The following is a 13,425-nucleotide window of genomic DNA, read 5'->3' on the forward strand; positions in this document are numbered from 1 at the left end:
ATTGCCTCACAAAAAAAAATGTACTTGGGAAATGTTTACAAATAAACAAAAATACAAGGAAACATGGATAATGTTAATTTGTGGTTTATAAATCAACATGCTGCTGTTGCTATTTGAGTTTGATGCCACTGATCTAAAGCCATTATCTATACAACCTCAGCCACTTCCTTGTGGTGTGACCCTGAGCAAGTTACTCTTAGCCTCATTTTGCTCTTCTGCAAAATGGGAATAAAATCATCATCATTATAATAATAATAACAGTAGTAGTAATAGTAATCATAATAACACCTACTTCCCAGGATTATGGTGAATGAAACAAGGTCATAAAAGTCAAGTAAACCTGGATAAATACTACTTGTTGTGGCTATTGTGAAAAGCAGAGGAGGAAGAAAGGACTGTGTGTGGGTAAGAGGCATGACCTTGGGACATTGTCCAGGGAAACTCTCCATAGGCAGAACTTCTAACAGGGATGGAAAATGTGGACATGAGGACTTCTGCCAAGGTATTTGAGATAGTCAGATGAACATGTGCAGAGTGTGGGAAAGGGGTGAGGAAGAAAAAAATTCTTGTTAAATGAAAATTAATGAAAGAGAGGAGGAGGAGGAAGGAGAGAGAGAGAGAGAGAGAGAGAGAGAGAGAGAGAGAGAGAGAGAGAGAGAGAGAGAGAAAGAGAAACACAACAATGAGAATGAGAGACAGGCTTCATGTGAGAGAAACGGTCAGCCTGTGACCAGCCTTCTGGAGAGGAGCCTATAAACGTCTCCAGGCTTTGTAGGACCTGCCAAAGCATGAATTTTGTTGACATATCCTTCAAAAGCATAGATCCTTCACTTTAAGAGGAGGCTTTGGAGAGCAGGAGGTGTGGCTATCTTCATGTGATATCATCATGTTTCTTGCCATTATCTATTGAGAGTCTGTGGTTTGGTGTCACCAACAAAGAGACGACCCCGGAGTCAAGAAGAATCAGGTTCAGGCTCTGCCTCTCATCCATCCTGGCTGCGTGACCCTGGCCAAATCAGTCCAAGCCTCCAGGTTTCAGCTTTATCCTGGATGAGAATGTGGGTGCCCACACCCTGGGCTTGGTAAGGGTGCTGAGAAGAGACATGCATGCAAAGCTGGGCCACTCATAGAAGTATAGAAGGTGCCTTGTCCTGGGCAAGTCAAACCCTCCCCACTGGTGCAGACCACCAGGAATCCAAAGCTCAAGGGTCCCAAGTAGAGCAAAGACCCCTAGATCCTCAGCCCTGCCCCCAATGGTCCCTCCCAGAGATCTCTGAAGGGAATAGCCCTTGTGGGCAAAGGAGGGGCCTCCATGCCCAGCCTGGCCCCACCAATACCAACTGTTCCCAATGAGCAGTTGAGCCCAAGTTCCCTGAGGAGCTTGTGTTCCCCCACCTCAGGATGGCCCCTGAGCCATGGTGGGGGTGAAGGCTCCTGTGGAGCTGAGACCTGGTAAGTAAGTGCAGCAACCGTGAGAGCATCCCTCACTCTGGCACCAGATGAGCTGGGAGCACGGGAGAAGAGAGATCATCATCCCTTCTCCTATGGCAAAGCGCTTTGCATATGTTGGATTCTCTGACCAACCCTCTGAGGCAAGCGTTATCATTATGCCCATTTTACAGATAAGGTCATTGAGGCACAGAGAGATGATGCGATCTGCCAGATTTACCCAACTAAATGAGTGTCTGAGGTAAGATTTAGACTAGGTGTTCTTGACTCTAAGTCCAAAATTCTAACCACTGAGCCACCTAAATGGGGGGGGGGGTGGATCTAAAATTTTATGGCCCAATCCTTGGGTCACCATATTCTGATCCAAGGGTTTCTGGTTGTTCTCCTTGAGGAAGGAAACGCCCCAGCCTTGTGCCTCTGGGTCATTCCACCAGTTAAATTGAGCTCTTAAAAGGACATGCCTACGATGATCCAAGACAATCCCAAGGAACTAATGAGGAATCTTACTATGCACCCCTATAGAAAGAACTGATAAAAAGAACACTTGTGTATTGTACATATATAACCTGATTGGGATCTTTTGGAGGGGGGAGGAAAGGGAGGGAGGAAGGGAGAAAAATTTGGAGCTCTAAATCTTATGAAAATGAATGTTGAAAACTAGCCTTACATGTAACCAGAAAATAAAATAAACGTTTGTTGGAGAAAAAAAAAAGGACTTGCCTCAATACAAGGAATGAACTTGTGTTACCATCGATTTGCAGGCTGCATTTGATACTTATCTAAACAACATAATAACATTTTAAAAAATCAAAACTATTTTGCTCAGAGAAAACTATCTAATGAAAAAAAATAAGGAGGGGGAAGGTAAGAAGAAAGAAAGAAAAAAGCAACAGCCAGAGGGAGAATAACTTGAACCATGGAAGGTTCTCTAAGTAGAAAAACTGATAGGGTTCAAACATTCTTGGCAAAGCATTTTGTCAAGGGCCTTCCTCCCCACAGAGCCTATCTGATTCCTGAGAGACAACAGAATTAAAAAAGAAATAAAACCCCAAGATATTGGGGTAAAGAAAGGGTAGATGGCAAGGGAGTCAGCTCCAGCAGGGGCCAAGGCAAGGCAGATGGCCGCCCAAGTTTGCACACGACCTGTGATCCGTTGAGTCATCAATTTGTATGTGTCAGAGATCGGAAATGGGGGATTTTCTTTCCCTGAAAGATAGAATCACCACCAAAGCTCTGATACTGAGCTTTAGAAAAGTCAACAACTCTGATGAAAAAGGCATCGACTGAATGTAATTACACTCAAGACTGGCCACACAATAGGAGGTGTGGTGGGCTATTCGACTTTCTCTGGCACCCTAGAAAGTCTGACTTCCAGGGATGCTCAAGGGAGCTTAGAAGACTTAGCTTTTGTCAAAATGGCATTTTCCCTGTAGTGATCACCTTTGCTGAGTACACAGATTCCCCAAGTGGTTTCTGGACCACCTACATCAAGCTGGATTACACAACACATTCCTCCAGTGACTGCTCTTGTTAAGATCCATTGCAGTTACTGATAGAAACTGTGAAAAGTTTGAGGGCATTTAATTAATTCCAAAAATGCAGCTACACTTCCAGGTCTGGGCTCATGTCCAATTTATTTTTTTAATGTAAGAAAAAGAAACCCCAAAAATTGATAAGAAGAAAATTTAGCCAGAATACATTTCAAAGCTTTCCGCCTCTTTCCTTTGGGGGAGAGGAGGCAATAGCAAAAGGTTCAGGGCTACACAGCACTGGGGTTAAGAAAGATTGAGGAAGACCTTACCTAAGGATGTAGGTCCAAGAAAGGATGACATGGACTTGGAAACATGCCATGATGTTGGGCTACAATGATGGGCACGTATGGGATGTTGCTAATATCACCACTTCCGGTTCCTGGAAGAAAGGTCAGCTTCAGCTCCGGAAGGGCAAGGGCAGTGGAGGCTGACAACTTTCTAGATGAATCTCCTATTCCAGTCCTTCACTTCCCTCTCTGGGGCTGGTCAAGAACAATTGCCTTTCTCCCAACTCGCGCTTGTGGTGCCCATGGGGAGCCACTACTGGTTTACTGAGAACACCTGACACCAGACTGAGCTCCTTCCTCCTTGTGATAACACCACCAGAAACTGACATTCTGACTTTTGATCCTTCAATGGAGCTGAGCTCTCTTTGATTGATGTGTGTTCCCTCAAAGTGTATTGCCTCCTCCTTATTCCATTATTTAGAATGCCCACCTTCTTCCGAAGCACACTCAGTGGCACCTCCTACATATTACTCCTACATATTTATTCCTACCCTTTCCCCCCTAAAGTCATTAGCATTGAATGCCTCTCAAAAAAACTTTGTATTTACTTATTTTGGATACGTTTCATTCTGCTTCCTTCTCCATGTAGAATATAAGCTTCTTAAGGAAAGGGACTATTCTGGTTTTGTCTTTGTATCTCTAGTGCTAACAATGTCTCCTCCAATTAGACTGTGAGTTCCTTGAGAGCAGGGACTATCTTTAGACTTTCTTTGTATCCCTAGTACTTAACACAGTTCCTGGCATGTAGTAAGTGCTAAACAAATGCTTATAGAATGACTGGCACACAGTAGTACCCAATAAATGTTTGATGAATTAAATGGTAGAGATAACATCCTGTGAAACTCCTCTCTGTCCTACAGCAAATCCTTCCAGGAGGGGGTCCACCCAACATTCTGGGAGGCTTCCTCCAGATTTCTTGACATAGCATGGATCTCAATGAAGCACACAAGTTGATCATGGACCTCTCTAATGTTCTTCACTTTTCCTGCACAATTCTCCCTTGATAATGAGTTGCAGCTGGACCACCATGCCCAACATGAACTTTTCTGTTACCTTTTGATTGATTCATAACTGGACCTACTCAGTGAGTAAATCATAGAAACACTATTGAAGTTCAGCAAGACTTTGAACAGAGTCTCTCAAATATCCTTGTGGAGAAAATGGGAGAAATATGGGTCCAATGATAATGCTGCTAAGAGAATCCATAATGAGTTCCACACTTGCATATTCTGAGTAAGTTGGGCCTGTGTGGTACCCCTTGTCTTTCCATAGTCCTTCTAATACTGATTATTTCTGGTTTTTGTCAGCTTTGGTAGTCTGCTGTGTGTGACATGAAAAGTTAAAGTGGTTTTAATTTTCATTTCTAGAATCATTAATGATTTGGGTCACCTTCTAATACGGTCATTGTTTTCCTTTTTTTTTTAAACTGTTGGACCATTTATGTATTGAGGAAAGATTCTTGGCCTTACGTATTTGCATCATTTCCCTCTAGATCTTGGTCATCAGACTTTGATTCTCTTCCAACTGCCCAGTTTTTCTTCTTATTCTAGATATTGGGATTCCATTCATGCAAAACCTCAAACATTTTTGACAGTACAGTTTATCTTCTCCTTCTGGACACAACTCTATCCAGCTTTTCCTGACACTGCCCTCTCTGCATTTCCTCTTGGCTGTTCAACCCTTCCTTCTTGTCTGTCACTCACTGTTGGGGTCCCAGAGGGTTCTGTCTGGGACCCTCTCTACTGTCTCACTTGGTTATCTCAGCATCTCCCCTTGGTTCCATATTCATCACTCTGCAGATGGTGCCTAGATGTGTATTTCTAGCCTCCTGTCTTTCTCCTGAGCACCAGTCCCATGTCCCCAGCTGCCCTTTGACATCTCAAACTGACTCCTGAGCTAATGCTCTCTCCATTTTCTCAGCCCACCCTGCCTTTCTTCAGTCCCTGTTAGCCTTATGAATCTTGAGCTTCATAACCTATGTTTCTAACATTGTAGTGCTGTTGAATTAAAGCTGGAGAGGGCCATCTAGTGGAATCTCCTCATCTTACCCATGAGAAAGCCTGAGGCTGAGCCCAGGTGAAGGGACTTGTCCAAATTACACACCCACCTTGGAACTCACTCATACATCTCTGACCTCAATATTCTTTCCTCCTTATCACAAAACCATTGCTTCCTCTATGACTGGGTGCTGTGAATAGGCACTGGGCCCCAAGTCAGGAACACCAGATTTTGAGACCAGCCTCAGACACTGACCAGCTGTGTGGCCTGAGCACATCTTAACTTCCATCTGTCACAGTTTCCCTATTGGAAAAACAGGGAAAGTCAAAGCACTTGCCTCCAAGCATTGCTGTGAAAACCCAAGATAATAAATAATGTGTAAAGTGCTCAAGTGAAATAGCAGTCGATGTTATTGTTGACATGTGAGTATGAAGACAAATCCACATGCCCAGATATAGATAACACAAGGACCATATTACGCACTCAGTGTTTCCCTTCATCCTGAGCTGTGCTTCTTGGGGATAGGTCAGCCCTCGGATGAAATGTAAGTAGCATTTTTTTGAAAGGCTGAAAACTGCGATTGAGGCTGCCTCCACTAGGTATAGGTGGGAGTGGCCAAGGGACAAAGGGATGGCTGCTAGACTCTCTAGAATCCCTTCAGGCCCTTCAAAATGGATGTGTCAGCAGTGCTCAAATCAACAGCATCACCTCTGAATCTCCATGAAGCTAATGGGAGAATGGAATACAAGTGGCAGATAGATGAGGTTGACAGCCAGAGCCCCAGGAAAATCTGAGGAGGGAGAGAACCTCCTCAGTTGGGAACTGATAAGACTCAGTGGGCAATCAGAGCAGAGAGCTGATCTGGAACCAGAATAGCCCAAGTTCAAGTCCAGCCTCAGATACTTCCCAGAAATAACCTCAGAGATTGTTAATGCCAAAAGCCGGTCTCTTCCTCTTTAAGACAGGAATCACGTACAGCTAGACTGTTCCCGGACCTTATGTGGAAGTCAGTAACTCTGATTAACCCGGTTTTTCTCTGTAGACATATAATAATCACTGGCCCATGTTTGGGGCAGCTCAGTGGCTCAGTGTATAGAATGCCAGACTTGGAGTCAGGAGGACCTGAGTTCAAATCTGGCCCCAGACACTTCCTAGCTGGGTGACTCTGTGCAGGTCACTTCACCCTGCTTGTCTCAGTTTCCTCATCTGTAAAATGAGCTGGAAAAAGAAATGGCAAAGCGCTGCAGTGCCTCTGTCAAGAGGACCTCAAATGGGATCAGGAAGAGTCAGAAATGATTGAAATGACTAAACAATGACTGAAATAGGACTTTAAAGTTTGCTAAGTGTCCCGTGCACACAACAATCCTGGGCAGGAGGAGCTATTGTTGTCTCCATTTGAATACATAGAATTGCTCTGCCAGGCTTCTTGATTCCATTGGCAAGGCACTGCGCTCTCTCCCATTAGAAGTGTGGGGCATGTTTAAAAAGATAATTCTATATATTGTTTGGATATATCATAAGGCCCACTAAATCTCAGAGATGGAATGAATGGATAGATGGATGGATGGATAAATGGATGGATGGATGGATGGATGGATGGATGGATGGATGGATGGATGGATGGATGGATGGATGGATGGATGGATGGATGGATGGATGGATGAATGAATGAAGTACTTGTTTCCTGTGGGCAAAGCACTGGAATGGATCTCAGGGCTCTTCTAGTCCATGCGTTTCATCTGACAGATGAGGGAGCTGAAAGGGCGCCAAGGGCAAATGACCTACCCAAGGTCACACCAACACCTCTGAGGTGCCCCCTCCCCCACTCCAGAGGGTCTGTGATTCCAGATCGAAGCCCCTTTCCCAGCCAGCGTCAGCCATGACGCAGGAGCTCTTAGGCATAGAGAGCTTCCTCCCAGGCTCCCGCTTAGGGCCAAGCCAGTGGTTGCCAGAAATCAGTTCCACGCCCTCCTTCACCAACACTCCGCAGGAGCTACGGCGGGACAGCACTATCTTCTTGAGTCCCATCTCGCCATGCACAAGGAGCTCGAGCCAGGGGCGCGCGGGGCGTTACCGCGGCCGGACTCCCCTACAGTTCACCCCGCGGCGCGTAGCAACGACGGAGAACGTTGAAAGGTCCAAGTCCTCCAAGGCTGACCTCTCCCGGGAGAAAAGCCGCAAGGTGATCACCATCCTGATCCTGCTGCTCCCCACCTGCTACCCCCAGCCCTGCCAGGACCCTGTGGCCCGAGGAGGAGACGGGGTGGGGAGACGGCAGCTCCCCGGCTTCCTGATCACCTGTGCCCTGCTGTGCCACGGGCTGCGGCCTCTCTCCCCACCCCTCCCCCCACACCAAGGGGCTCCCCTTTGCTTGGGTGGGGGAGGGCGGACCCAGGCTTATTTACCTCAAACCAGAGGAACTGGTTGGCTACAGCTGGGGCCCGGGGTGTCTTAGGCTTGGTGAGGACTCTGGCAAAGCCAGTCTAGGCCAGTCTGTGACAGCCCAACCCAACACAGTCCAGTCAGTCCAGGCCAGTCAGTTTCAATACGGCCCAACCCAGTTCAGTTCAAGCCAAGAATTATTTTTAAATTACCTTGAGCTCTGTACCGGGCCCATGTTGTGTGGTGGGGGTGTCAAGGCAAACCCTCTTTCTCACCTGGTGTAAGCTCCTCAGACTCACTGCTCCAGACGATGTGCACTGGGGATTTCCCCAGGAGGAGGGTTTGTTGTTTGTTTGAAATGCCAGATTGTGGGTTCCCTTAGGCTCTCCCCAGCAGAATCGTGGTCAGAGATGTCTCCCAGAACTGTCACTTGACAGTGAACAGAGATTTTAGGGAAAGGACGGATAGGAGGAGGGGTACTTGTGGGGAGGAGGGGTGCTAGGGGAGAGGTGCCGTCCAGTCTGGAGCCCGCCCCCTTCCCCAGGGAGTGAGGAGAGTTCAAGGGTAGAAAGGTTTCCTAGGGTCCCAAGCTTGCCCAATGAACTGAGAGAGACAGTCTTGAGCCGGGACAGTTTTCCCTTTGCCCTTACTGTCCTTGTCTTTTGGACAAAGTAGGTGCTTCAATGCTTGTTGGATTGGCGGTGAGACTGATTGGCCACTCCCATAGCAAACTTTGGGACCACTAAGCTGTGGGAAGGGCCTCAGGAGATGGGACTCCCATCCATCTTCCAGAGCTTTGTCCTTAGAAAGTACTGAATGTGTCATTCATGTTGGCTGACAGTTCTGATCTGTACTTTCCAAGTTCTGAAGGTGATAATGAGAGGCCAGGTGGCATAAGGAACGATGTCCCAGACTTGGTGTAAGGGAGATCCATTCCAAATCCCCTTTCTGACACCTCCTAGGTAAGTCACCCTGGACAAGTCACTTGACTTCTGAACCTCAGTTTCCTCATGTGAAAAGTGGGGATGATAATAATACCTATCTCACAGAGTCCAGAGGATCAGATCAAATAATGTCTGGGAAGTGCTTTGGAAATGTTCAAGTACTGCATTAAACATCAGCAGCTGCAGTCTTTCCATTAAGTTCAAATTCCTCATTGCTTTGATATAACCTAGCATTCTGGGGAATTTGTTTCTCTCCCTACAAGATTAGAGTTTTTCAGGCACTAATTCTTGGGGATTTTGTTTTTGTTTTTTGCTCTTTTCCCCTCTTTGGTTGGGGGGGTGGGGTTGGTCTAGGGGGTTTAGCTCATTTGTTTGAAACCCCTGTCTTCTAGGACCATCTCTGCCTGTGTGCCCCTGAGAAGGCACATCCTTTCTATTGGCTTCATTTTCTTCTTTTATAAAATGAGGGCATTGGACTCAAAAAGAGCCCCAGGTCCCAGCTAGCACCAGAGCTCAGATTCAAGGACTGGCTTCTCCTTGAGGTGCTTCCAGACACCTTCTTCCTCTGCTTTTGATCCCTGCATCACCTCTGCCTGGATTTCTCTGCTTAGAGGTTCTTTCTCTAGGTCCCTCCTTTTACCATCTGACCACCTATTAGCATCACATCCAGTTCCTTAGGAGACGTTAGGTGGAAAGGTACCCATGAAGTAGGGGGTCACGTCACAGATGATTTACAAAAGATCATCACATTGCCTGTTGGGTGAATATAGCTCCAGAAAGGTTTACCCTCCCCACACTTTCTTTTTAAACAGGTAAAAAGAGATCAGGGATTTAAAAAACAACAGATAAATCCCAGAGAGATGAAGTAATGAGGAGGAGTTTGGGATTCGAACCATCTGACTCCAACTCCAGACAGTTTCCCTCTGCTATCCATTTTCCATGTTGATGCTTTCAACGGTTCCCCTTTGTCTCTTACATTTCAAACTATAGCTCAAGTTCTTGCTTAGTCACGTTGATATTATTTGCTACAATTGTTTAATTACTGGCTGGCTCCAATATGCCCAGAAGCTACTAATCTCCACTGAAGATTCATTTCAGGGTGAAGTGGAAGGGGAGAAGAACTCTGCTTTTAGTCAATGCTTGAGTCTCGTTTGCTTAATATGCCCATTTAATTGACATTAATGGAAGAGATCACTCATCAAACTGGTGGAGTGGATAGAGGATAGTGGGCCTTAGAATTAGGAAGATCTGCCTGGGTTTCAGTCTGGCCTCTGACATATCCTGGCTCTGGGACCCTCAACAAATCACCTAACTTCTCAGTAACCCAGGCAACTCTAAGTTATAGATGAAGTGATGACCTCCATTGGTGGAAAGAGTTTTCACACAGGGAGCTCCTCACACTGAAATCACATGTCTGGGCAAATCAAACAGGTTGAGCATTTCTAAGCCACTCCTGAGGATTTGCCAAGACCCAGAATTAAGCTTGATTAACAAGAGTGGCATAGGTAGATTAAGGCTATAAATCTAGAGTTTGGGTGTGGCCCTAAGTTATTCTTTAATTCCTATCTCCCCATCCCCCAGTGACCCTGGCCCACTGTCAGGCGGAAATGAGATAATATTTATTTAAAAAGAGCTTAGCACAGTGTCTGGCACCTAGAGGGCCCTATGTAAAGGCTTAGTCTGTCCCTTCTCCCCTCCCTAAGTTCATAAGAGTTGGTGTTGGAAGCTTGAAAAGCACCTAGCCCAACCCCCTCATTTAACAAAAGAGGAAACTGAGGCAGGCTTATCAAGGTTAAGAGACATGCCCAGGGTCACACAGAGATTGTGTCAGTCAGAATTTGAACCTAGATCTTGCTAACTCTTGTGTCCACCAGTTCTTACTCTACCCATGAAACTGTCCCCCAGTGCCTCAGCAATCCAGCTTTCTGCTCCCTAAAAACAAACAAACAAAAAACAATAAAAAGATAACGTTCTATTTGCTAAATCCTCTCATGTGTTGTTCAAGGACTAGATTTTGTGCCCTTCTATCAAATCTCACCTTGGGCTTCAGAGCCCAAGTATGTGGAGGTGGGCTTTTCCTGGAGTTCAGATTCATCATTATTTTCATATCTCAGTGCAAAATTCTGGCTTATGAGGGGGCCATGTGATATAATTAGAAGGCTGGGGGTTATCAGTTTATGGCGGAGTCCCTGCTTTCCCCTTCCTTTTGAACTTGTAGCTGTGATTGGGACTGACTAAACGTGGCTCGGTGGGTTTGCTCCGTGGAATGAGGTTTGACAGATTAATTATATGTTGCCAGGCCATAGAAGATCAGAAGAAGCTCTGTGGCCACAGGAGGGATATTGATGTCCTGGAGCTGTTCCTCTCCCGAAAGTAAGCACAAGGATTGGGGAGATGGGAAGGGCTTGGCCTTCCAGGATCCCAATGCCCCGTGGCATCGGCACTTCCTGGATTGTATGGCTGCCATTCTCTTCCCTGTGATCTGAGACTCAGGATGGAGCTGACATGGGGGGGCGAGGAGAGTGGGGCTCATGTTTGTCATGGGGGTGGGGTGGAGTGGGGAGACAATCAATCATCGACATTTCTTAAAAGCATCCTCTGTGTCAGGTACCGTGTTAAGTGCTGTGGATTCAAAGAGGCAAATAATGGTCTTTCCCTTTGAGGAGCACATGGCTCATTCTTACTTCTAGCCCCCATGAGCTGTTCATTCTGACTTACTTGGAGCCTCAGAAAGTGGTACAGTGTTGTTTTTCTAGAGAATAGCACTGCATGCGGGCACATTTGGGATGATGTTTGAAGGAAGGGGGGCTAATAATAATAATAATAATTTGTGGAGCAATTTCCATGTGTTGATGTCATTTGAACCCTAAGACAGTCCTGGGAGAAAGGAATTATGAGTACTGTTACACCTATTTTACAGATGAGGAGACTGAGAAGAAAACATGCAGATAAATAAATAAAAGGATTTAAGGCAGGGGCAGCAAGGGGGCACAGGATAGACCACTGGTCTTGGAATCAGGAAGACTCCTCTTCCGGAGTTCAAATATGGTCTCAGACACTTAGTAGCTGTATGGCCCTGAGCAAGTCACTTAACTTTGCTTGCCTCAGTTTCCTCACCTGTAAAATTAGCCAGAGAAGGCAATGGCAAACCCCTCAAGTATCTCTGCCAAGCAAACCCCAAATGGGGTCAAGGAGAGTTGAGAATGACTCAACCACAACAAATTTAAGGCAGGGACAGAATTATTCTCTCCTATAACAAGCATCTCCTTTTATGAGAGCTCTCTGTAGAGCAGCAATCTATTACCTCCTTTGCCCTCAGAGACAGTGACCATTGTTAGAAAGTTGTTCTAGACATGAAGCCTAGATAGATCTGCCACCTCCCTACCATATGCCAAGCAGGGCCACTCCAGCCCCCGTTCCCCATGCTCGCCCTTCAGATGCATGTAGATGGCTGTTCTAGCCTCCTAAGGCTTGTCTTCTCTGAGGCAAACATCTCCAGTTGATCTCATGTGGTGGAGTCTCAAGGCCGCTCACCACCCTGGCTGTTGGTGCCCGCCAGCCTTCTGGTTTATCAGGGTTTTCCTTAGAACTCCCAGAATGGGTACAAGCCTCTAAATGGGGGCAGAAAGGAGCGGAGCCATTCTCTCCTGCATTCCAAACATGATGGCGTTCGGAGGGGCAATGATTGGGATTTCCTCTCCCGTCGCTCCCTGCCCTGGTGCCTTCCAGGTGAGCTTACCCCCAGTTTACCCTGAAGAGATCTAGTGCTCAGAAGGTTGTGTGTGTCTCTCTCGTTAGAGCAAGTCCGTCAGTTGGCAGTTCTTGAGCACCGAGAGGTGCTGGGCATGGCACTAAGACCTGCTGAGCTCCTGGACAACAGGGACTGTTTTCTCCTTGCTTTGTCTCTCTTATATACTCGGAGCAGAGTAAATGCTTGATAAACAACATTGACTTGACTCAGCAGAACTGAATTAGAGCCACTCATGGAAGCAATTGAGATGAAGACGACTCCTTGAGTTGGAGACATTTTAAAATGAGGGGAAGAGGCAATCGTTTTCTTCAGACAGTTTTGGTTCCTTCAGTTGGTAGCAAATACTTCTCCAACGAGTGATTCTGTGCTGACCCAAGTATACTCTCTGGGGAGACAGAGAGGAAACCAATGTATAATACTTCTTTGCCCAAAGAAGGTTTATGAAGGCATCTTTTTTTAGACTGCTGGAGATGGGAAAGGGATGCGATGGCCTTCAGAATGTCTGCAGGTTGGGGGAATGACTTGGGAGCTCCAAAGACAGATCACCAGCTTTCCCTTTTTGGACAGAAAAGCCCCTCCTTTTCAGGGGTCCCAAGATGGCGATAGGGTTGGAGAGAAAGGGGTAATCTGCTATGTCTACTTCCAGATTATACTTCAGGATCTTTGAGGCCAGTAATGGGCCAAATGGGGCAAGAATATGAGAATGGAATAGGTCCTTATTTACTCAAGCTTAGCTAACAAGGGTGACAAGTGCCCAGATGAATACTTTAGGTATGAGATTATTATTGGCAAGAGAAGGGGAAACCTAAGCTGGTTTAATGGATGAAAGCAAAAAAGCAAGAGACAAGAGGATACATGTACTGGTTCATGTCACATGCACCAGAAGCAAGGCCTTGGGTTGTTCTGTCAAGTGAGAGACCACAGTGACTTGTGTCGGTAAAGGGACTTCCTCCATCTGGGAATTAAATCACAGATCCAGCTCCTAATTCCCTCTGTATGAGATGATAATCAAAGTAGCAGTTACACAGAGCTCTAGGGGTTTTGAAGTGTTTTATATATGTTGTCTCACTCCTCAAAGCTTT

At 46.1% G+C, this 13,425-nt stretch overlaps 1 protein-coding gene across 1 annotated transcript in view; it reads left to right on the forward strand.

Moving 5' to 3' along the window:
• The first annotated feature begins 7,145 nt into the window (after window positions 1-7,145).
• Window positions 7,146-13,425, forward strand: part of LRRC72 (leucine rich repeat containing 72) — a 30,223-nt gene continuing 23,943 nt past the window's right edge. Inside the window, exons 1-2 of the mRNA XM_043965178.1 lie at window positions 7,146-7,448; window positions 10,892-10,965. Coding sequence (XP_043821113.1) covers window positions 7,146-7,448; window positions 10,892-10,965 — 377 coding nt within the window. The remainder of the gene's footprint in view (window positions 7,449-10,891; window positions 10,966-13,425) is intronic.

This window comes from Dromiciops gliroides, chromosome 5, assembly GCF_019393635.1.
Source record: "Dromiciops gliroides isolate mDroGli1 chromosome 5, mDroGli1.pri, whole genome shotgun sequence".
In the NCBI taxonomy this organism is placed as follows: domain Eukaryota; kingdom Metazoa; phylum Chordata; class Mammalia; order Microbiotheria; family Microbiotheriidae; genus Dromiciops; species Dromiciops gliroides.